Source organism: Cydia pomonella, chromosome 25 (assembly GCF_033807575.1).
Source record: "Cydia pomonella isolate Wapato2018A chromosome 25, ilCydPomo1, whole genome shotgun sequence".
In the NCBI taxonomy this organism is placed as follows: Eukaryota; Metazoa; Arthropoda; class Insecta; order Lepidoptera; family Tortricidae; genus Cydia; species Cydia pomonella.
Genome location: NC_084727.1, coordinates 8,747,210 through 8,772,151, shown reverse-complemented (window position 1 = coordinate 8,772,151; position 24,942 = coordinate 8,747,210). Strand labels below are relative to the sequence as shown.

The window sequence follows — 24,942 nt, the reverse complement described above, 5'->3', positions numbered from 1 at the left end:
GAAAGGTAAACGAGATGGCGCTGTACAGCTCCATACATTTTGCGGTAACTGTGATTGTCAAAAGTTGACGTTTGACAATTCAGTGACAGCAAAACATTTGGCGCAGTACAGCGCCATCTGTTTTGGATGTCAAACTATGGGGCACGTTTTTTTCTTAGACTTTACCTGCCTATTACAATCAATTGACATTCTTTTGTGATGCGAACTACACTAGCTACTCAGTTATACACAGTGATTGGTGATTCAGTTTGTTATCTATTTATTTATAAATAAATAATTTAAATTCTTAAAGAGATCCCTGCATTATATATGCAGTTTGCCTTTATATCTAAACATTTAATCAACACTTGCACACGTGCAATTGTCACTCAAGGCGCCTAGCACACTGGATCAGATTCGCACGTCGCTCCGATATTTGAGCGAGACAGCAGTATGCGCTTATTAAAGCGACATCCCGCTTCATTCTTGACTTAATTCCCTAATAAATATTATTTGACCGCGTTTCACTATTAGGGGTATTTATGAACACTGTCCCAAGAAACTGGATTTATGTAAGTAGAGGGACGTCACGAGAGCACAGGTTTGCCCTGACAACTCTTAGATGCTACTCTAATGGACGCACTGATGATACACACACTTGAGAAAATGCCTATACATTTAAATATGCTGCCCACTTGTAATGATTGACGTTAGTCGCGAAAATAAGAATCGATTCTAAGGGCGGCTAGGTCGCGTAAAAGAACTTGGGCCTATCGGTAGATCAGTTACCACATGTGGCGTTATCGTGGGCACTTTTGTTTGTCCGGGGTTTTATAACTTTTAAAGGACATATACGCTCGCAAGGATGCGTTCGTCTTCCAAGGCGAGTCAGACAAGACTCCATGTAAAAAAGTGACTAATAACACTTAGCAAAAACTAGGTTTTACAAAAAAAAGTTGAAATTAATTTTAAGTTAACTAATAACCTATGATTTCTATGTACAAATACTTTGAAAATAACGAAAAAAAATTAAACAAAGATTTATTTTTTTGGCATAATTGACCTAAACTCAAATAATATTCTCTCTCTTAATAACTCTTTCTTGGGGTCCGCAACTTAATGAGGTTGGACGAAAAATTTTTGCTGCCGTGGGATCGCTTAGGCGTCTCCGCAACTTTTTACCGCTTGCCACTAAAATTGCGCTGGCGCAATCACTTCTTCTTCCTATTCTAGACTATGCTGACATATCTTATCTCGATCTTACAGAAGAGCAATTAAACAAGCTTGAACGTCTTCAAAATGTGTGCATTCGTTTCATTTTTGGGCTACGGAAATTTGACCATGTCTCCAGCTTTCGGTCACAGCTCAAGTGGTTACCGATACGTTTTCGACGTAATACGCATATCCTTTCTCTTCTCTACAGTACCTTATTTATTCCTAATACTCCTGGTTACCTTAAAAAGCGGTTTAGTTTTCTTTCGTCTGTTAGGTGTTCTCAAAATCTTCTTCTTGCTCCCCCTCGGTCATCTAGTAAGTTCTACATCAAATCCTTCACTTTCCAGTCTGTAAGAATGTGGAATGCTTTGCCCATTGATATAAAACGAGCTCAATCCTTAACCATTTTTAAAAAACGTCTTAAAGAGCATTATTTATCACTTTCTTAGTCCTGGTCATTAAATTCTCCTTTATTTTCTCTACCTGGTTGTTACTTCACTCCCTAGAATGCTTAATATTTATTTATGTAGGTTTATGTAGTGTATTATTGTAATTTAAATAATTTATGTAGTTTATGTAGTGTATGTTTTATTGTTTGTAGTTTATAATTTAAAATTAACATATTATAAGTATACTTGTTTTATTGTTGTTTTGCACTGCCCAATAGCCTATTTCTTGCCACTGGTTCGCTATCTGAAGGTTGTCTGGAAGAGATCGCTTTATAGCGATAAGTCCGCCTGTTGTTACCTACTAATTTAAGTCCTGTATTGTTTGTATTATGAGTTTTTCTTTAGTAGTGCACAATAAAGAATTTTATTATTATTATTCTCTTTATTCATTTAATATCTTAGATTAGGATTTTTTATAATATGAATATAAAAGTAAAATATAAAAACACTTACAAAACAATACAAAAAATATAAACACATTATAAAAAAACCTAACCTAGGGTGCCGCCAGCAGCGGGGCAAGGCCCAAGCTGCCGGTGGTCAGGGCCGCAGAGAGAGGAACCGCCGCACTATCCGCGCCGTGCTCAAGATCACCGCCTTCTGCATCTGACCCTTGATCCAACCACCTAGCGAGAGTCTCTCAAGGTGTTGTTCGAGACTCTTCGCTATGAGACCGTTCGCTGAAACGACTATCGGGACAATGATCGTCGAATCAACATCCCACATGGCGGTTATCTCGTGAGCCAAGTCTAGGTACTTACTGGATTTGTCCTTCTCGGCTTTCACGAGATTCTCGTCATGGGGGATGGTGATGTCGACGAGCACGGCCTGGCGTTGCGATCGATCTATTACCACGATGTCAGGCTTATTGGCTACAATAGTCCTGTCAGTGATAATAGATCGATCCCAATAGAGCGTGGCACGACCATTTTCGAGAACTGGCGCAGGTGAGTACTTGTAGTACGGTACTTCGCGGTCCACAAGGCCGTATAGAAGAGCAAGTTGCTGGTGAATAATCCTGGCTACGAGATTATGTCTGTGCAAGTACTCGCCGTTAGCAAGATGAGAACAACCGGAAATGATATGCCTGAGTGACTCACCGGGACGGCGGCATGCCCGACAAATGTCGACCGTACCGTCCTTCAGGATATATTTCCGATAGTTGTTCGTCATCATAACTTCGTCCGCAATTGCACAGGCAAAACCCTCGGTTTCTCCGAAGAGGTCCCCGAATCGTAACCAGTTCACCGACGCGAGCAGGTCCACGTCGGATCCCGTTAGGGCCTTGTAGAACCGCCCGTGTAGCACCTTACTCTCCCATGCCGCCCTGCGATCCGCAGTACTTAGTACCACAGGTTTGCGCCAGTTCTCGTTTGCCAAGGAGAGCGGCGTGAGGTTCCTATCTACTGCCACCACATCACGATGCATCCCACACTCGTTGTTAAGGAAATAATTCCTGAGATTGCACACCTCGCGGTTGTGGAGATCTTTGGCGTTTAGGAAGCCTCGACCTCCACACTTCCGTGGGATGTACAATCTCATAATTGACGAGCGTGGGTGCAGCATACGGTGTGTGGTGAGCAGTAGTCGGACCCTCCGGTCCAGGGCGTCCAGTTCGGTCTGAGTCCACCTTAGTATGCCAAAGGAGTATGTGAGTAAGGGCATTACCCAGGCGTTGAAGGAGCGCACTTTGTTGCCTCCTGACAAAAGACTGTTAAGGACTTTTGTGAGTCGACTAAAAAAGCGTTCCTTCACCGACTGTCTAATACCCTCGTCCTCAATACCCAACGACTGTGACATACCAAGGTATTTGTAGGTTTCTGATTCAGAGATAGATCTGAAAGACATTGCCTCAGATAGTTGTAAATTTGTTGAATTTACAACCTTCCCCCGCTGTACATGCATAACCGCACATTTATCGACACCAAACTCCATGTTGATGGCACTACTGAAAACTTCGGTGGTTTTCAGTAGCTCCAACAAGTCTTGGCTATTTGGTGCAAATAATTTGAGGTCATCCATGTACAGAAGGTGAGAAATGACTTCACCCTCTCTCCGAAGCCGGCAACCTAGTCCCGAATCCTTCAGCAGGGTGCTGAGGGGATTCAGAGCTAGGCAGAACCACAGGGGACTCAGACTATCACCCTGGAATATTCCTCGCTCAATCCTTATAAAATCCTGCGGGCCAGGGTGGTCATCCCCACCTCCTGGTTGACGAAGGACTGTGGTCCACTGCCTCATACACGCGCTTAGGAAGGCTCTTAAACCTGTATCAACTTTATACAGCTCTAAGACCCTCCCCAGCCATGAGTGAGGCACCGAATTATAGGCCTTCTTGTAGTCAATCCAAGCGGCAGAGAGGGCCCCCTTATTCCGCCGGATTTGTTGGCAAATGGTCATGTCTATGAGGAGGAGCTCTTTAGTACCACGGGACCCAACCCTACATCCATTTTGAGCGGAGGCCAAAATGTTGTTTGCGACAATGTGCGCGTTTATTTTTGATCTCAAAATGGATGTAAGGAGCTTGTAGAGTGTAGGCAAGCACGTGATGGGTCTGTAGTTCTTTGCTTCCGTGGTACTACCGGACTTATAGAGCAGGAAGGTGACACCAGTTGTTAAGGAAGGTGGGAGAGAACCATGCTCGAGGGCTTGTTGAAATTGTGCTGCTAAGCGTGAGTGCGAGCATCGGAACCATTTTAGCCAGAAGTTGTGCAATCCATCCGGCCCAGGGCTTTTCCAGTTCTGGGCCGTGCGGATGGCACAACTTACGTCATCGGGGCTGATGGTAATTGCCCCCATAGGTTCAATGGACTCGCACTCACGCTCGACAACACTCATCCAACCCCCCTCGGTGTGTCCGACAGGCACTGACCAGATGCTACGCCAGAAATCAGTCATGGCAGTAGCATCCGGCGACCGCGTGTCGGACGCACCAAGGTTGGTTTCCTCCCACTTTCGGTATACCTTCCTTTGATCACTCTGAAAAAGACGATTCTGCTGGAATCGATCCACACGCTTTCTGTAGCGGCGAATACGGTTTGCCCATGCATACACTTTCTGCTTAAGAAAGTCGATGCGCTCCGTGAGATTGGCAATATAGTCGCGGGGCTCAATACCCGTCCCCGCGAACGCCTGATTCACAAAGCGCATTACTCGGGGGCGGTGGTTGCCCCCCCTGAAGCAGATCAGCTTTGCAATGAGAGTCCTAAACGAGTTGATACGTCGCTCGATCCGTATTTGCCATGCGGGGGCGCCTCCGGCGGTCCTAGGTGCACGTTCAGCGTCCGGAAACTTGACTCGTGCAACACGGCACGCCGCGATGGCTCCGCAATACATGATCGCGTGCGTATCATCTAAATCTTTACTAGTCCGCAGATATGGCTCTAGTAAAGCGTTTAGGGCTCCCATTAGCGCTAGATTGCGTTTATTCATAGGCAAACGTGGTAATCGTGGCCTAGTGTTGGGTGTGGACCGATACTGCGTAATCACCTCTTCCAGAGTCCTCCTCAGTTGCTCATTGGCAGATGTACTCACGCTCTGATTCGCAAAGTCCCCCTCATCGGTACTGAAATCAACCCGCGGCGCCCCCGATGCCAGGTCGGGTGCGGGCATCGGATCCGGCGACATGGCGGGCAGATCTCGCACCGAGGAGGAGTCCGCGCGAGCAGAGAGAGCCTCCTGGCGAAGCCGATCAAGTGTCGCGTCATCCAACCGCTTTAGCCGCTGAATGACGCGCACCTGATCCGATAATCGTTGTTCCGATACGATGATGGTAGGTTCAAGAGCCTGAAACAGAGGAAGTATTCTTGAGCGATACGCGGATAGCTGTGTTCCCCCCTCTGTAGCCCCATAGTAGGCGCGCATGACGTTCTCATTAATGGATTGAGACCATCGCATGCGACGCACTACACCACCGGCAGCGGGAGCCGTGGGCGGGGCAGGATGTCCCGCAGGCCCCAAGCGTGCCGGCAGCGGTGGCCGCCCTCGTCGCGCAGGTGGTCGTGGCGGCGGCGGCGGCGGCCCGCACTCGTCGCTCGACTCGCTGGTGTCGGGCGCGGTGGCGAATTCATCGCCCGACGACGGTTGCGAGGAGACGGACGAGGCGGGCGAGGGTGGTGGACGTGCGTTTTGTAGAGACGCTAATTGGCCGCGTGTTTTACTTCTCGTAATCATTTCCGTTAGGTATGCATCTTGTAATACATGTCGAACATTTATGGTATCTTATTATACCCGATATATGATTCTTGATTGTATGTAGACATGTCAAGGGTACTTTTTTCCATAAAATAAAGTTAAAAATCAACATGTAAATACAAAATATAGAAAATAATTTAAGAGAAAATAGAAAAACACGTTTGACTTTGACGGCGTCATTTTTTTTTTTTTTTTTTTTTTTTATTATTATTATTATTAATATTTTTGCCTTCTTTTGGCCTCAGGAATGCGTGTTTAAAATCTTTCGGCTTCCTCGTGATACACCGTGTATACGTACCGTAGGCCCATATAACCCGACAAATTTTCATCACGCAATCCCAAGATCAATTTCGGCAAAAAAATCCCTTTTTTTGTATGTATGTGTGTTTCCTGTACACGGCACGTTATTTCTTTTTACATCTTGGCGAAAGAAAACATTTCAACGATTAATTAAAGTTTTTTTTGCAGATCAATTTTGTGAGTTTCCTTTAAAACGTCGTAGCCAAAAAGGCGCTCTTCACTGTTATTAAAGACAAAAATTTCATGAGAATTGTCATTATCTCTAAAATAAGACCGATCTTAGTAAACTTTGTATGACATTTCAGTTTCTAAATGCGATCAAGAATACTCCATTAAAATCTGTCGGGTTATATGGGCCCGAGGTGTAGATGTTACATCTAGTAAGAGTGATCTATGAGCCGGCTCTAGGGAAACGACTAATTTAATCTTGTGAAGGCAAGAACGTTTCGATGTCTATTTGTATTAGTCCTCCGAGGAGAACATATCAAATTTGTTACACGTTTAAGGCCTCTTGGGTTTAGGTTCTTTTCTCACTCTCAGTGACCATAAGCGTAAGTGAGACAGCAATAAAAAAACTCGAATGAAGTCAAACGTAGGGGAATAGCTATGCTTAATATGCATCAAATTATGTAAAAATATTTTCCATAATGTCAATCCAGAAAGGAAAATGGTAGTCCAAAACGAATTCCCGTTTGTATGGAGAAGCAGCTGTCCCTTTTCCTCTTTGTTTCTTTTTTTCGTCTTTTTTCTTTTTTTGTGTTTTTATAGAATTTTCAATTATGGCTGAATGCCGGATAGGTCTGGGCCTCCAATGCGTAATCTGTCAAAGAATGACAAAATGGCGGACGAATTTTTGAAATGTCACCATATTTATGAATTATTTCACTAAAAATTTAGTGTTTTCTTCGCAAGTGTGATGAAAAACATTGTGCGAATCTCCTGGGGTAAGAATATTGGAAGCAAACCAGTCTTTAAATTTAAAAAAAAAAACCACGCTATGCACATTAATATTATGCGTACTCAGTTATGCGGAATAATGTTATGCGATTTAAAAGTTATGCCTAATATACGTTATGCCAATTTGTATTAGGGTCAACACACGTATCGCGGGCCCAACATACATACCCACGATACGACGCCGTCTCACGTTGCAGCGTTGTGCAACGTTACGGGGCGTCGTATCGCGGCCCCAGCATACGAGTACATACCCAACGTCGTTCAACGTTACGGTGTGGTATGTGTGGGTAGGTGTGTTAGCGCTTAAGAGTGTATTATTCTTGAATAAAACAACGTCTAGAGTCTTCAATGGTGGTGTATTTTATATAAATCCTTTACTTAAAAATATTAACATATTTTAGGAAAAGGAGCGAGATGCAGTACGTGTAGCTGTCAATAGCGAAAAGTGTCGGGGTCAATGTCATAGCTGTCAGCGACTATTTTGTTAAGGCGGCGTCACACTCAATATATTAAGGTTGCTTTACACTCTGCTACATCTCCCCCTTTTTTAAAAAAAAACAATTTGTAATATCGTAAAATTACACAGAAGTACTTATTTCTAACATAAAATTCTACAATATTCAGTTTAATAATACTACTAATACTTAATCTTTTAGCTATTACAAAATTGTAATAAATTTGTTTCTTCTAATCAAATGAGCACACTTACTAATACAAATTTTACATTTGTTTCTTTCTCCCCCTTTTACAAAAGAAAGAAACCATGGGAGTTGGACCTTCAACCAATAGTGGAGACTGGTGGAACACAAAGCTTCACGCCGGTCGAATATGAAATGATGTTCTTGTATATTCCACATTATTATTATCTACTACGTTGTAAGACCTAAAGCCATTACATTTACAAATTTTTCCTTGTAACCATATTTTTTTATTTGGTTCTTTTTTGAACCACACATGCTGTCCAACATAAAAATCATTTTTACATCTAGCTGTACTATTGTAACACTTCTTATTTCTATGTGATGTTCTTTGGAACTGCTTTTCTACATTATTATTAAGCTTTGGCTCTAGATATTTATAGTTAACAATGGCTTTTGTTTTGATATTTCTGTTCATCATTAACTGACTAGGAGAAAAACTAGTACCAGAGACGGGAGAAGCCCTATACTGTAGCAGTGCTAATCTGAAGTCAGTTTTATCTTCATAACATTTAAGTAAAAATTTTTTAGCTATCTGAACCCCTTTTTCTGCCATTCCGTTTGACTGAGCATATCTTGGGCTAGTATATGTGAATGTGAAACCCCATTCACGAGCAAATTTATGGCACTCTCTGGAGTCGAACGGCACATGGTCTGAAACTACTTCATTAGGGATGCCCCAGTTACAAAAAACATCTGTAAGGCTGTTAATTATACATTTGGCACTTTTACTTGTTAATAACTTAATATCTAACCATTTAGAATAGTAATCATATACTACTAGATAACTTTTTGTTTTAAATTCCATTATATCTGTAGCTATTTTATTAAAAGGCAATTTAGGTACTTCATGAGGCAATAAGGGCTCTTTTACATTATTATTTTGGTAGGTTTGACATACAAAACATCTCCTTACATATGTGTCTAAGTGTTCATCAATTTTTGGCCAATAGTACATATTCCTGGCAGTTTGTTTCATTTTAGTTGTGCCAAGATGCCCTTCATGTAACATTTTCATAATATTTAAGCGTAATGTGGTAGGTATTATGATTCTATGATTTAAAAATACTAGGCCTTCATCTACAGTTATTTCAGATCTAAATTTATAATAATATTGTAAACTATCTGACACATGTTTTTTATCGGGCCATCCATTCTTAGTATATTCAATTAATTTAGAAAGTTCCGTATCATTATTAGATTCTGTAATTAATTCTTGTTTTTGCTCAGGAGTGCACTGTAAGTGACTCGCAAGTCCCACGCAATGGACCATTTCGTTAATGTATGGATCATCTGTTGTATTATCACACTGAATATATGCACGAGATAGTAAATCCGCTATGTACATGTATTTACCTTTTAAATATTTATATTCTATGTCATATTTCAGGAGTCTTAATTTCATTCTTTGAAGCCTAGGGGATGGGACTTCATGAATATGTTTTTTAAGCAACGACTCCAGTGGCTTATGATCATTTATAATTGTACATTTTTGTCCATAAATGTAGTAATGATATTTTTGAGTTGACCAACACACGCTAAGTAATTCTTTTTCGATTTGTGAAAAATTTTGTTCGGACGGAGTTAAACTCCTTGATGCAAAAGCCACCGGCTTTCCTTCTTGCATAAGGCAACAACCCAAACCATCTTTAGATGCATCACATTGTATCACTACTGGCAGTTTATGATTAAAATTTTGTAAGGTTGGAGCTTCTGTTAATTTCTTTTTAATAGTTTCAAAAACATCTTCATGAATTTTCGTCCATAACCAAGTCACATCTTTTTTTAACAATAATTGAAGCGATGATGCAATATTAGCCAGATTAGGAATAAACTTTCTTAAATAGTTTACCATACCAAGGAATATTTGCAGCTCTTTTTTATTAGTAGGGCTTTTCATATTAGTAATGGCATTTACTCTTTCTGGATCAATCTTCATGCCTTCTTCAGAAAAAATATGCCCAAAATATTTTACTTCTTTTAATTTGTACTGAAATTTATTTTTATTAAAACGTACATTGTGCTCTTTGGCCCGTTCAAAAACTTTATTTAATATTGCATCATGCTCTTCTTCAGTATCACCACATATTAATAAATCGTCACAGTACACAATGACACCCGGGATGTCACCAAAGGCAGTTTCACTGTACCTTTGGAAGACCTCCGGAGCTACAGAGATGCCAAAAGGGCACCTTAAAAATTTATAACATCCAAATGGGCTGTTAAAAGTGCACAAATCACTAGAATTTTCGGATAATTTAATATTATAGAACCCATCTGATAAGTCTAAGACTGAAAAGTATGTTTTGTTACACAATTTTGAAACTATTTCATCTAAAGTTGGTATTAGGCAATGTTCTCTAATTAATACTTTGTTTAAGTCTTTGGGATCAAGGCAAATCCTAAGTGAGCCATCTTTTTTTTCAATAATAACAAGGTTGCTTACAAAACTCCTAGGGTGTGCGACTTCGGCTATAACTTTGTGTTCCACCAGGATCCTCAGTTTCTCGGCAAGCCGACCCATCAGTGCATGCGGCACGCGGCGGGGGGGCCGCACTACTGGTTGAACTCCTGGCTGAATTCGCAACTCCAATGGTTCCTTGAATTCCCCGACACCCTGAAAAAGTTCCAAATTTAATTTAATAATGTTATTTTTGTTTGAGCTTAGAGCTTCATTAGTTAATGTATTAATTTCTTCTAATTTTAATAATCCTAATGTTATTAGGGACCTGAAACCTAAAATAGGACGGAGATTTTCTTTAATAATTACAAACTCAACATCAAAACTTTTTTCATCATTTTTAGAATAAGTCTTTAGAGTGATGGTACCTAATGGGAAAATTTTGCCACCATTGTAGACCTCAATTACTGACCTTGTCTCAGACAATCTGCTTTTAATATCATCATTGACAATTAATTTGAGATCTCTTAATGAAAGGACATTAATGCCAGCGCCTGTATCACACTTTAAAGATACCCTTTTGTTTTCGACTCTTAGCTTTTCCGTCCACTCATTCTTAGTAAAGTCTATGGAATAAACTAGTCATAAGTTGTGCACATTATTATTAGTGAAATTTGTATTCATTTCATGAACCTGTCTATTAGGCATACTGCATCCTACACTAAAATGATTATATTTTTTACATTTTGAGCAAATTTTTCCAAAAGCTGGGCAGTTCCTAGGCCCATGTTCTGTTTTACATTTTCTACATAAATAAAAGTTTTTGCTGTATTGATTGTTGCTATTGAAAGTCCTATTGTTATTCTCAAAGTACTTATCTTTCATATCTGAAGGCCGGTGAGATGAGGGCCTTGCTTGTACTGCATGCACCTCCGGGTTCTTCAGCGTCTTCATGTGTTCTTTGCAGAGTTCAGCAGAGCGGCATATGTCCACTGCCTTGTCCAGGGTCAGTTCTTTTACTTCCAGTAACTTCTGCTGTGTCCGCTGGTCCTTAATTCCGATGAGTATTCGATCTCGTAGCATCCTATCCTTCTCCTTGTAGTTGCAGTTTTCAGCAATTTTCCTGATGGCTGTGTAGAATGCATCGAAGGTTTCTCCGTCCTCTTGGTCCCGTTTGTTAAAATTGTAACTGTTAATCACCTCGTTTTGCTTTGGTTTGAAGTGGTCGTCGAACAATTCAATGATTTCGTCCAACTTCGTTTTCTCGTTAGTTTGCAGCACATTAAAATATAGTTCCTGCGCTTGCTGTCCGATGCAATTGAGAAGTATGGCAGCTTTTCTTGTTTCAGCTAGCCTTTCGAAGCCAGCGGCAATTAAAAATATGCGAAATGACTGTTTAAACCTCTGCCATTGCGGCCAACAGTTTCCTATGTCGTCTAGGTTTAAGCCCTGCGGCATTTTGTACTCGACCGCGCATGCCATGCTATCTACTTCGTTAGTTTCGTCATCAGACATTGTCGATTTTTCTTTTATTTTAACACAATTACCTTAATACTGAGATGTACCGGCCGGGGTCCGCAATGTGCCTTCTTAAGTTCTTATTTTAATCTCGTTAAATCTTCGTAATCGTTCTTCTCCGACTGCGCCATGTATTATTCTTGAATAAAACAACGTCTAGAGTCTTCAATGGTGGTGTATTTTATATAAATCCTTTACTTAAAAATATTAACATATTTTAGGAAAAGGAGCGAGATGCAGTACGTGTAGCTGTCAATAGCGAAAAGTGTCGGGGTCAATGTCATAGCTGTCAGCGACTATTTTGTTAAGGCGGCGTCACACTCAATATATTAAGGTTGCTTTACACTCTGCTACAAAGAGTATTACGTTATGCGAATTAATATAGACCCCTCGCAGACGCTCTGGCTGTGGAATGAATCCTGCCATGGTTTTCTCGATGGCATACAGCATGACGACCTTCAAAAAAAAACGGACCAGTGCGAGTCGGACTCGCACACCGAGGGTTCCGTACAAATTTAACTTGTTTTTTTTTTTTACAAATTTATAGGTTTGCGATTTTGCCCTGTACTTGTAGTATAAGATGATATTACAATACTTTCAAATTCCATAGTTCTAGGTCAACGGGAAGTACGCTATAAATTTTAATTCCCTTGAGAGTATCGAAATATACGTTTTTTGCAGCATGAACGGCCGTATCATTTTTCTATGTTTACATAGAAGTTCGTTTTTTTAAATATTCAAGAGGCTGTAGATCTGAGTATATAGTTTTAATTTCAACTCGATTCGACTCGTCAAAGTGACATTAGTTTCCCAAAGCGAGTTGCTTCTGTCAGTTATACTACACACAAACGATATTTAAATGAGGACTTATCTAAACCAACACTTATCGTTATTGTATCTCATTCTTCGAATCGGGCCGTTTATATGATCAGGAATATATTGTTTAAATCTCTCGCAATGCTCACGGGCACCGTGTATATTCTAGTATCTGCCGATTATATTTAAGCGATTACATGATAACCCAATTTACAATCGCAATATGAGAATTCCTTTTTAAAATATTCCGTTAATAAAGAAAATGGAATCCAAAGAACGGTCGAAAACCTTCACGTTTTCATTGAGATTAAGAACCTTATGCTGTCTCGTTAAGGTGTAATTTTGATTGAATTTTAAATGGATTCATGGCTTTACTGGGAATGAAAAATGTCCTCCGTTCACATCATAGTTGATTAACTCTTAGACTCTGCGTGCGTGGTATAATTATACGGGGGCGATTGGCCCGGAACCGATTCTCCCGATACCCTTTAGCAGGGTACACTCTATACTGCTATAGTCAGTTTTTTTACCGTTAGTAAGAAGGTAAGCGATTTTAACATGTCGTTTTATTGAAAAACACTTTAGAAAAATAAGTAAAATCAAAGACAAATTACATAAAGATGTCATTTTTTCTGAATTGTTTTTCTCACTGCACCCACATTCGAGAATTTCTGTTTTGCCCTTAAGACATTAAGTCCGCCATTTGTAATTATTTTTATTGTGCAATAATGTTTAAGTAATAAATAAATAAAAGTAAATATGAAACAATTACAAATCATATGCGATCATTTACATTATTTTGTTTGCATAAGTATTAGTTACTGATTTACAATTTTTTTCAATAAAACATCATGTCAAGATTGTTTTCCTTTTTTCTACTGCTAGAAATAGGAACACACGAAAAAACGTAGGAAAATAGGAGCTGCGGAAAATAGCACGTACATGGAAACTACACACAGAACACTGGCTATACCCGTCTGGATGCAGACAGGCCAAACAAGCTGTAGAAAGTAGAAAGCGCGTAAAAGAGTGTACTCCTTCCAGGAAGATGTTATGCCTGGGGACTGAAGTCCACTGAGAATTGGTCAGAAGCTGTACTTATCTGACTGACTGACATTTGAAACTCCGTAAGTGCGATGTAGGATTCTACCAAATTGCGTTCTGTTAAACGCGATCTGTTAGAACATCGTGGCACGACGTCGACAGCCAACAAATGGCGGACTAAATGCCTCATGGTATTATATGCTTCATATAGAAAGTAATCTGTGACTCGCGTCAACAGTGATTTACATTACACGGATCTGCGCTTATGTCATTTATTCATACAAATAGCGAGGGGGGCGGGAGGGGGGAGGGTAAGTGATGGACCGTTCCTGGAATTAATATATGGGTAGAAATATATGGGAATTATGGAGATATTTTCTTGAGGATGCCAATGGATTGGAGGTTGACTGGTAGAGAATGCCTCATGGCAATAAACTTCTATTAAATTATGACGTTTACTTACAACTGGCTTGTCAAAATCGCGACCAACTTATTTTGACTTTATCCTGTAGATTGAACTTCTATATTTATCGTACACAAATTGCTTTTTTCAACTGTTAGCTACTTTTTGTAATATACTTTTTATTGTTCGAATAGAATAAAAGATAATATAGTGTATATCATTAGAAAAGCACGCTCGTAATATAATCGGAATTTCCCGCAGACGGATTTGGCTCCATTGACGTAAAGTATTGCTATTTCTTTCACGCATGAAGACGTGAAAACGAGTTTAACCGAGTGTCTCCGAAAGCCTAGAGTAACCGGTATTATATCGTTTTCCGTGAACCAGGGATCGGAACCGGTATCAGGTATCCGGAAACTATAGGTGTCATGGCGGACGCTGTCAAAGTAACCTTCACACTTTCGAGTAAGGTTTATATTAGCTCGCTTGCGCCCGAGAGCCTGGCGTTTGAGTGATGTTTGTGTTTATGTCATATAGCGTTCAAAAGGTTAAGAGGAAAGTGGGGCTGAGCCCCTCTTCCAATATGGGAATTTTAGGTAAATATATCCGCCGTTCTAACGAGGGTGTCTCCTAAAATTAGTGCGATAAGGACAACTGCAGCTTTGGCGAAAACTACTGCGTAAGAATCTCAAAAATAGAGAGTTCGTACTCGACTGTTTCCTCCGCCAAAACTTAACCAATCGTAACGAAATTTGGAAATCTAAATGATGATGAAATTATCTGTGTCGGACTGTTTTTCTTTTTTGGCTAATTGTTGTCAGTTTTGAATATCTCGTTGTGTTTCCGGCCGGCCTAGTCAATTTTGCCGTTTTAGGCAATGTTTGAAGAGCGCTAGCGCTTAAATAAGGATGTGTTTTAAATCGACACGAGTTGCGAATTGCCTATTCGCACGTTATGCAACGTTTTACAGTACATATGTCCCTTTAAATTTTCGACGTAGTTACGTAATGTGGTCATCATCGCGCTAGCGCGGTAAAGTAACACCATAATATATGTAAAAAAATATTACACGCTGAACTCATTACTGGTCAAAAACATATACAAGTAGAATCAAAAAAGTAAAGTAGGTAAATATAAAAGCCTTAATTATTATAGAATAGTTCAATCTGAAAGTAAATACGGAACTAAAACTAATTATAATAATAAAATGAAAATAACTTATCTAGTGATTTTCTGATTTTAAGTTTTTTTTAGAAAAAAACACTAAAACTGTTTCATTGTCCCCAGGTGCCCCCAATCGACTACCTCCGTCAAGTAACCTTAGACCTCGGCGGTTCGTGCGCGCTCGGTTCAGCCGCCGAACGCCCTGTGATACGCCGCGCGCCGCCGACGCGCGCGCAACAAGCCACGCGCACCGTGCGCGCGCTAATACACCGGTTCAACGAGGTCAGTGCACTATCTCGCTCACTCGTTACTGTATAGCGGCCATGCGCTATCTCTCTCACTCATCTAGTACACAACGCGCTCGGATCGCCCCGTCATCCACTGCTTACCGCCGACGCGCGCGCATCAAGCCACGCGCACTTATACACCACCGCCTCAACGAGGTCAGTTTTTTTTATACCACGTCTGTGGCAAACAAGCATACGGCCCGCCTGATGGTAAGCAGTCACCGTTGCCTATGAACGCCTGTAACTCCAGAGGTGTTACAATCGCGCTATCTCGCTCACTCGTCACTCTATAACGACCATGCGCTATCACTCTCACTCATCTAGTACACCACGCGCTCGTATCGCCCTGTCATCTGCTGCCTACCGCCGACGCGCGCGCAGCAAGCCACGCGCACTGTTCCCGCGCTCATACACCGCTACAACCAGGTCAGTGCGCTATCTCACTCGTTACTATATAGCGGCCGTGCGCTATCTCTCTCACTCATCTAGTACACGCGTGCGTTTCTGTTGTCGCAATATTTCATCAAAAGGTGTTTATTTTCTGCACATTCTATGAATTTCATTTTATAGATGAATTGCGACGCAAAAATCAAAATGCCTGATTTTCTAAATTTGTCTCTTAGTTAATTAATTAATTCATCGAATTAATTTAATCTTGAGTGAATGATTGGATTCCGAAATAAATTTATTCGTTAATGAAGTGGATACACGTGGATACGAGGAAATTTTATTTAATTAACGTCTGGCCTGGCCTAGTGGGTAGTGACCCTGCCTATGAAGCCGATGGTCCTGGGGTCGAATCCCGGTAGGGCATTTATTCGTGTGATGAACACAGATATTTGTTTCTGAGTCGAGCGGGTTTTCTATATTTATCTATATACGCATGTACATCGACGCCTAGTACCCAAAGTACAAGTTTTGCTTAGTTTGGACCTAGGTTGTTCTGTGTAACATTATCCCCAAATATTTATAAGGTTTTTTTTATTTTATTATAAGGTATGGCGGGGTTAGAGAAATATATAGCAATAATCATGCTTGCATTAATTTCAGGCGCTGGTGGCCTAGCCTTTCAATCCGGAGATCGTGGGTTCAAAGTGTTCCAACCCCGGCTCGTACCAATGAGTTCTTCGGAACTTATGTACGAAATGTCATTTGATATTTACCAGTCGCTTTTCGGTGAAGGAAAACATCGTGAGGAAACCGGACTAATCCCAATAAGGCCTAGTTTACCCTCTGGGTTGGAACGTCAGTCTCTTCCGTAAACACTATAGATTGCGCCAATTCTACGGATTAGTTAAAAATGCCAGGACAACGCGTAGAAGAAGTTCCGAAAAACTCATTGGTACAAGCCGGGGTTTAAACCCGCGACCTCCGGATTGCAAGTCGCACGCTCTTAAGGTGGTTCGATTTCCATACAAAAAAACGATTGTGGTTTATGAAGTAATTACACACTATTACTACATAAATATGTGCGCATCTATCTACTTACAAATATTAGTTTGCGCTAAATTGATAGAAAAACTATGTTTCATACAGAAATCACGCAAAAAACGTTATATTTTTCTATCAAAGTAACACCAAAATAACGTTTATTGCGATTGTATAATGACTTCATAGAACGCAATTGTTTTTTGTATGGGAATGGAACCACCTTAAGCTAACATATGCACCATCTAGTAAGTAATCTATCAACCTGTATCATAAGTTATATCCGCCATCGTAACAATGTGTTGTGAGCTGAATATTTTACGCAGAAGCCACATGTGTGTATACCTACGCAAATACATATATTTTATGTAGAAACCACCCCCAACACCACAAACATACACCCCAAGCCAAAAGTATGGTAATAAAGTTGTTTCCTTTATATTCTCATGTTTCTATTATTATTTATTTATTTAAACTTTATTGCACATACGCATTATGGCGGACTTAATGCCTTAAAGCATTCTCTACCAGTCAACCACTGGGTCAAAAAGAGACGTTTGTTAGGTGCAGGCTTTATTTATATTTATTTATTATTTTTGTATATTGGTGACAAAAAACTTACATTAGAAAGAAACGTAAATTTAAAAGTGGAAAAATTACTGCCTTGGGTAAGACCTGAACTCAGGCCTCTGAGGGCCTACCGCGAACCACGTTCGACGTATTACCTCTCTGTCGCACTTGTAAATTCGTACGTAAGTGTGACAGGGAGGCAACACGTCGAACGTGGTTCGCGGTAGGCCCTCTGAATCGATACTCCAACGCTCAGCCAACTGCAACTGAACCACCAAGACCTCATCCATAGGCATCAAATTTTCATATGGGCAAGTTAAATAAAAACTTGTAATCAGGTATTAAAACTCGCCTTCAGCTCATTTCATAAACCCACAGTCGTATCTTAGCGCTAATCCCGAGAGGTTATCGTTTTGCCTCCACGAAGCATTTCCGCTATATACCAGGAAACCCATGTTATCGGTTACGACTATAAGGGGTCTAACCATAATATTAAAAGAACGGTAGGTGTGATCAAAATACATTTATTTGGCACAATGAATATAACCTCTTCCAATCTAACTAACCACACGACAGTAGTACGCTTGTCGCTCAGACAAGCAATTATATTGTATCGAGTTCTAACAAAACAAAACGTACTGACCTGCTAATAATACAATCAACGTAACCACTTGTAATTTGCATCGACTGTCATCGTTCGACTGTCATCGTTCGAATGTCACCTCCCGAATGCTCGTTCAATATTTAAGATGGAGGGATCGATCACGTGACTCTTCACGTGATCGATCGTTACAAATACTTTTAATACTATAGTTAGCTTATTTAATCTAGAAAAATGTATTATAATGACAAAATATCTATATAAACTAAACAGTATCCTTACAGCTCGGCCATCCTGCTAGAGCAAGTCCCTTTGCTCACCTACATTTACCATTAGGTTACATTTTAGATTTACTCGTTTCATATCAGTATATTACAAAATAAAGTATTTTAACTAAGCAATACGAATTTCAAAATTCTAAAAGTAAAACTGCAAGTAGACCTCAAGGACTCTTTTACAAGTCAATACAACATCTACAGCAACATCATGTAGTGACATGAAAAAACACAACAACATTTACAAATACAACGGCCAACATCTAGGCAAACACTACATTATAACCATCCTAAAACAAATAATGACTACAGTAAAACAGAGACATATTGTCTCTATGGCAAATAATACATTAAATCTGGAGATGTAAAAGGTCCCCAATGTCAGAGCACCAATACTAACAAGATCCGGAGGTGTACTGTCTCTCCAAGTGTCAACATGAAATCTATACTAAATAAATGAATCACGCCTAGACTGTTAAGCTAGCAGTTTCATAAAGTATACAGCTCACATAACTTAATTTGAATTATAATTTAATTTATTAACGTCTACAAAGCCTAATCGAAAGCATTTATTTTATAACAATAGTGCAATATTCACAAAAAATATCAATTAATCTAAATTACCTATATCCTAGACTATTAGCCATGCTAACTAGCCATGATGATTACTCAGACCCATTCCATTTGGACTTTCAGTGTCGTCGTCCCAATATCATCGTATGTTTTTATTTTTTTTATTTTACTTTTACTAACTTAACACCCAAGACAAATAAAGATAATAATAAAATAATAATTAATTAAGTTTATCATAGTAATATTGCTCAAGTGAATCTCCATATCGTGCTTTCTTGGACAGCATAGTTATTAAAACTTCCGTGTAATCATCACGACTTGGAAATAATTCTACAAGCTTCCTTTTCCACTCTGACCACGTGTATAGGTTAGTGCTGAGACCCTGGTACCAACATTTAGCAAGACCTGTAAGTTTCAGAAGCGTGAAATGTATAATCTCTTTCTCTGCCCACCCGTAAGTCTCAGCACACTCCTCTACTTTTGTGAGCCATGTAGGAATGGTTTGATCTTTCGATATTGGATCGAACTCGAGAATCTTCATCTCTTCAACATCTTTACGATGATTAGAAATTTACTTATAGTATTTTCACCAGATTCATTCAGGTAGTCTACTTACTATCTACGACACGATCGACGCATGGAGAGTGAGAGTACAACCTTTTATGTTTAGAGGTTACACGATAGTCGTCATCAGAACTACTACTATAAACATAGTGCCTCTTTCTTTTCATGCGTCCATACCGTATTGGACTTACATGATGTCGCGGATGCTTATAATTATGCTAGTTGTCTTCATAAGAGGAACTCCACTACCATCCGCAATTTCTTGCGCGCCCGTGCGTCTATGGCGACATGCTTCAACTGCACGGAAGATGTCTGGACCCAAATTTGGTGTTCGTGAACGTGGCGCTCTCTCACACCGTAACTCGCAATCATACTCTTCATCATGCAGCAAGTGTTTGCGGCTTTGCCTACCTTTCAGGCTCCCTTCCGCTCCCTCACTTGGCATGGCAGATGATTTAGGCGTTGGACGTTCCCGAATCTCACATTCGTTAACGTCCACTTCCGCGACATTATGATCAGAGCTGCGCTTCTCTCTGCGCCCATTATTGCTGACCTTATCGTCATTTGCGTCCATCACTGAAACTTAGATTTGTTCGGATAATATCATTGTTCATTCAAATTTTAAATCGTCCTTACAAAAACATTACGATGCGGCATTTTGCAACATATGCTTAAAATATGATTAGGTAGAAAACACGTTGTTCTTTTAAAAGAGCTCTATCAGCCGACAGGATACCTTGATTTCAGTTAAGTTTTATTATTAATTTCTAATACCATTAAAACTATAATATTAGCATTTCCAACAAGCTGTAACAGCCCGAAATATCACCCCTGCCAATTTATTAAATTTCATCAAGTCCTGAGAGTTTTCAGGAAGCGACATGTCAGGTCCTTTCTGATAAAACTCTACACTATATAAAAATATATTAATTTTAAATCAAGTTTTAGTCGTTTTCAGTAGCCTGAAATATCGTTTCAAGCCATTTCTTGATACCTTACGCAATGTCAAAACATTGGAATTTATCACGAGTTTCAGTCGCCATCAGCAGCCTTAAATATCGTTTCAGGCCGTTATGAATGAATCTCTACACAATATATGAGATTTGAAATTTTAACAGTTTCAGTTATTTTCAGCAGCATGAAATATCTACACTATATCAAAACTCTAAATTTGCATCAATTATTAGTGTTTTTCGCAGCCTGAAATAACGTCTCAATCCGCGTCAAAACGGTTTCATTATTTTTCTTATAAAAATCATCATAATTCCCCTCGTCATGTTACATTAAAATTATCCTAACATCACAAGGTATTTATGTATATGAATCTATTATATAGATTTATTATTGATTTATTTATCATATCGTTTATTTTCTTTATACCAATAATTTGATCACTATTTGAATAAACAACTATTCAATGTGTTCATATAAATGTAAGACGAGCAAACTCAAGCTCACCTAGGGAATTTGAACAATAAAAAAACTAATAAAAAGAATAGGCAAGTTTGCATCATTGCCACACCATCACGCATCTAGCTTTAAGCATAACGTAAAAATATATATTTTCAATAAAAGTACAATAAAAAAACCATTTTTTGCGAACATCGAACTAGAATAACTATAAAAGACTGACTTGGGCTCAAAAATGACCCCTCGGCTACTGTGCCGAAAACGAATCGACTGTGCGGGTAGTTCGAAAAACTCGCGCGATTTTCTAATGTAAATGTTGATGTCAACTTTAGCCAGTCTTCTCTGACAACACCGTCCTTGAAACGTCGGAGGTAAATTTAAAACTTAAGCGATTAAGTCCCATTTGTATAAGTTAAAGATGTGTAAAAATCGTGAAGGTTTAAATCAGTGAATTGACTGTACTAGGCGGAATTAGACAGCTTTAGTACGACAGCAGCCTTCTGTGGCATAACATGTCAGCCCATACAAAATTATTAATTCAGAAACCTATATCAAATGCCTTATTGTGCGTTTATTGGTACCAAAAATTCAATACAACACAAGAAGAAGAATGGGATTAATTGGTTTGTGTAAGTTTAATTCCTAAACATGATAAATAATTATTTAAATTAACAGACTGTTGTAGACTAATACGCTAAACCAAATGTCGTAACTATATGTATTAGTTTCATAATAACTCATGCCCTTTTGGGCATACTTTGATACGGGGTGACAGAATGAGATGGCGTTATGCAACATTTTACTTTAAAGGAACTCCAATTACTTGTTCTTATGTAAAATATCAAGTACGGTGCAAATTTCTTGCCGATAAACTTCCTGTTTTATTTATTCAAGTTTCACAAAGGACCGAAACCAAGGATCGTTACCGGTATTCTGACTACCGGTTTTAAATTAGGTATAACCGGTTATAGTTGTATTTCGCAATTTTTATCACTAAAGCTTTGATTACAGGTATAATCAATAACGGTACTCATGTCTATTAGTGATTTTGCCATTAGACAACAATATCTGTATTTGACATTTTACCCTTAAAAACCATTACCGGTTATACATGTCAATGTCAATACACTCCTTTATTTGTGACTTCGAAGATGTTGCGCTTTGCGTATTGCTAAATTGTCAGAATATTTCAGACTTAGTACTTTGGCAAGGCTTTTCCTTTGCGAATAAAAATTAAGGACATCGTTACTTAAATAATTTACTTTCAGAAGCAAATAATATTAATCTAGGTACAACTACTACACTTCAGCCAGCTATGCAAAATATTATCACGTGACGTTACAGTATTAGACCTATTTGTTGTGATTTAGTAGTAGTGTCTGATTGGCATCTTACCTTTCAAGTACAATGAATGGCGGTATTGAATAAAGGTATTTAATATTGTAAATAGTCTATATATAACGGTAAAAACAAAAGCAAAATCAAAACAATACCTCTAATAGGAATATAGCTATTCTTTTTATAGCGGTATTAGTTTGAGAATTTATTTACAGGTATTAAATAAAACCGGTTGCACAATCCCTGACCGGAACAGAAAATTCTTTGTACAAAAATGCTGTTACTTTAAACAGGTAGGCACCAGGTTGATTCACTTGGTTCCCTAGCCAAACACGCGAATTTGTAGCGTACATTTCAAAGAAATTTATTACTATCAGACAGAAAATGGATAAGTCGGACTTGAAGATAAGGTTGTTCTTACGCTTACTTATATTTTTGGTTATTTCATATGTATTATATTTAAAACAAAACAATATATTCAGTTAAGAATAATATTTCAGATGGCACGTACTGAAAATATCTCTGAGAGTTCAATTGAATCTAGTAACATCCCAACAAAAGGTCGTATGATAAATAGTTAAATACTTTATTAAATTTTAAAATATTAAAATAAAACGTCGTCTCACTTATAATATTTTAACTTCAGGTTTCTTTCCATATTGCGTTGTTGTTTTGTATTATTTACATTTTATTGATACATAACTAAAAACGTATATTAAACTTGGGAAACATTCAACACTGGCATTTTATAAAATTTTGTATGTACTTTCATTGTTCCAAAATACATAATACATATTATCATTACGTTTCAAATTTTGTATGTACCGACATACACTTATAAAGTATAAACATGCCTAATCTTGACAATAAATACGCGTCAAACAATAATTTATATGAATTGGTTCCATCTTAGTATAATTATTGTAAGATTTGACAACGCCAAAATATTGTAACGCAACAACGGTTCGACGCATAGAATTTTATTATAGGCAATCAAAACTTTTATTGATCAATCACAACTTTTTGTTTAATAGCAGGAATTAGTTTATTGAATATAATTCGAAGCTGCAAGGATATATTCACGGTGAAGGGGTAGCTGTCAGTGTCAGTGTGGCTGGTATTTTCTATGGAGAGCGTTGTCTATATATATATTCCGTCGCTGATTGCGAACCAATCAAAACATTATTAAATCAGACCGTTGTAATTGAAATTAATTGTATAATGAAGTAAAAATGAAAATATTCTAATTAAAATGCAACAATCCACCTTAGGTTTTATATTTTACTTATTGGATTTATTGGAAATTAATCCACGCTCCACGCCACAGTGCCCTACATTTGGCGACAGATGGAGGTGGCGGTAAATTGTCAAAGAGAAACTGTTCCCTCGAAGTGGCAACTACCTTCAGTGATGAGGAAACCGATGCAAGTAGGAGGAGGAAATTATAATTATCTAGTGTAAAATATGTAACTGTTATTTTTGTCCTAACAACTCAGGACCTGTCCTGACAAGCATACGTTTTAATTTTAACGTATGCACTCGTTTAATATTTCTCACGTAAGCTAATTCAGTTTTATGATGTTATTACATTACAATATTTTATTTTTTCGTTTACTATTTTTATTTATTTAGTTGTCTTATAAGCTAACATTATTTAAGTGTGAGCACTAACCTCACATAAAAAAATATTAGTCAAAATAAGTGGTCAAACATAGACAAACAATATCATCAGTCGTTATGCGTCAGTAATTGTATTCATTGTGCCAGGGCCGATTAATTAACTTTTGCAGGCGGGATAAACGAGTGATTTGTTAAAATACTCGCCTATCCTCACTTCTGAGATATAAGGGGTCTAACCATAATATTAAAAGAACGGTAGGTGTGATCAAAATACATTTATTTGGCACAATGAATATAACCTCTTCCAATCTAACTAACCACACGACAGTAGTACGCTTGTCGCTCAGACAAGCAATTATATTGTATCGAGTTCTAACAAAACAAAACGTACTGACCTGCTAATAATACAATCAACGTAACCACTTGTAATTTGCATCGACTGTCATCGTTCGACTGTCATCGTTCGAATGTCACCTCCCGAATGCTCGTTCAATATTTAAGATGGAGGGATCGATCACGTGACTCTTCACGTGATCGATCGTTACAAATACTTTTAATACTATAGTTAGCTTATTTAATCTAGAAAAATGTATTATAATGACAAAATATCTATATAAACTAAACAGTATCCTTACACGACGTAGTGCGACGTCCGTAGCTCAGCGGTAAATGTGTTAATGCCTTATAGTAGCAGTCACGTAAACTACACTATCGGCCCGATTCGAACTTTGAGATACGTCAAATATAAACGGCCTGATTCGAAGAATGAGATACGATAACGATAAGTTCTGGTTTAGATAAGTTCTCATTTAGATATCGTTTGTATGTCGTATAATTAAAAGAAGAAGCAGCTCGATTCGGGCAACCAATGTCACTTTGACGTTAGAAATATCGTAGATAGATCTTATTTGGATCACAGCGGAATCGAAATAAACGTCAATTTTGACATGTCGTTTAGTTATCGATCTTTTAAAGATCTTTCCAAGATCTTAAACGTGTCTTAATCATTCTTCGAATCGGACCGTAAGTCTAGATACGATATGTATCGAATATGTCAGTGTCATAAGTAACGTTTCTAAATGTCACTTTGGACACTGACAGATCCGATCGAAACTGCGTAGCGAAGTAACTCGATGCT

General features: G+C 38.7%; 1 protein-coding gene across 1 annotated transcript in view; it reads left to right on the top strand.

Moving 5' to 3' along the window:
* The window catches only part of LOC133531369 (1-phosphatidylinositol 4,5-bisphosphate phosphodiesterase epsilon-1-like), a 208,189-nt gene that overhangs the window by 22,348 nt on the left and 160,899 nt on the right, over nucleotides 1-24,942 (top strand). Inside the window, exon 3 of the mRNA XM_061869533.1 lies at nucleotides 15,262-15,420. Within this exon, the coding sequence (XP_061725517.1) occupies nucleotides 15,262-15,420 (159 nt within the window). The remainder of the gene's footprint in view (nucleotides 1-15,261; nucleotides 15,421-24,942) is intronic.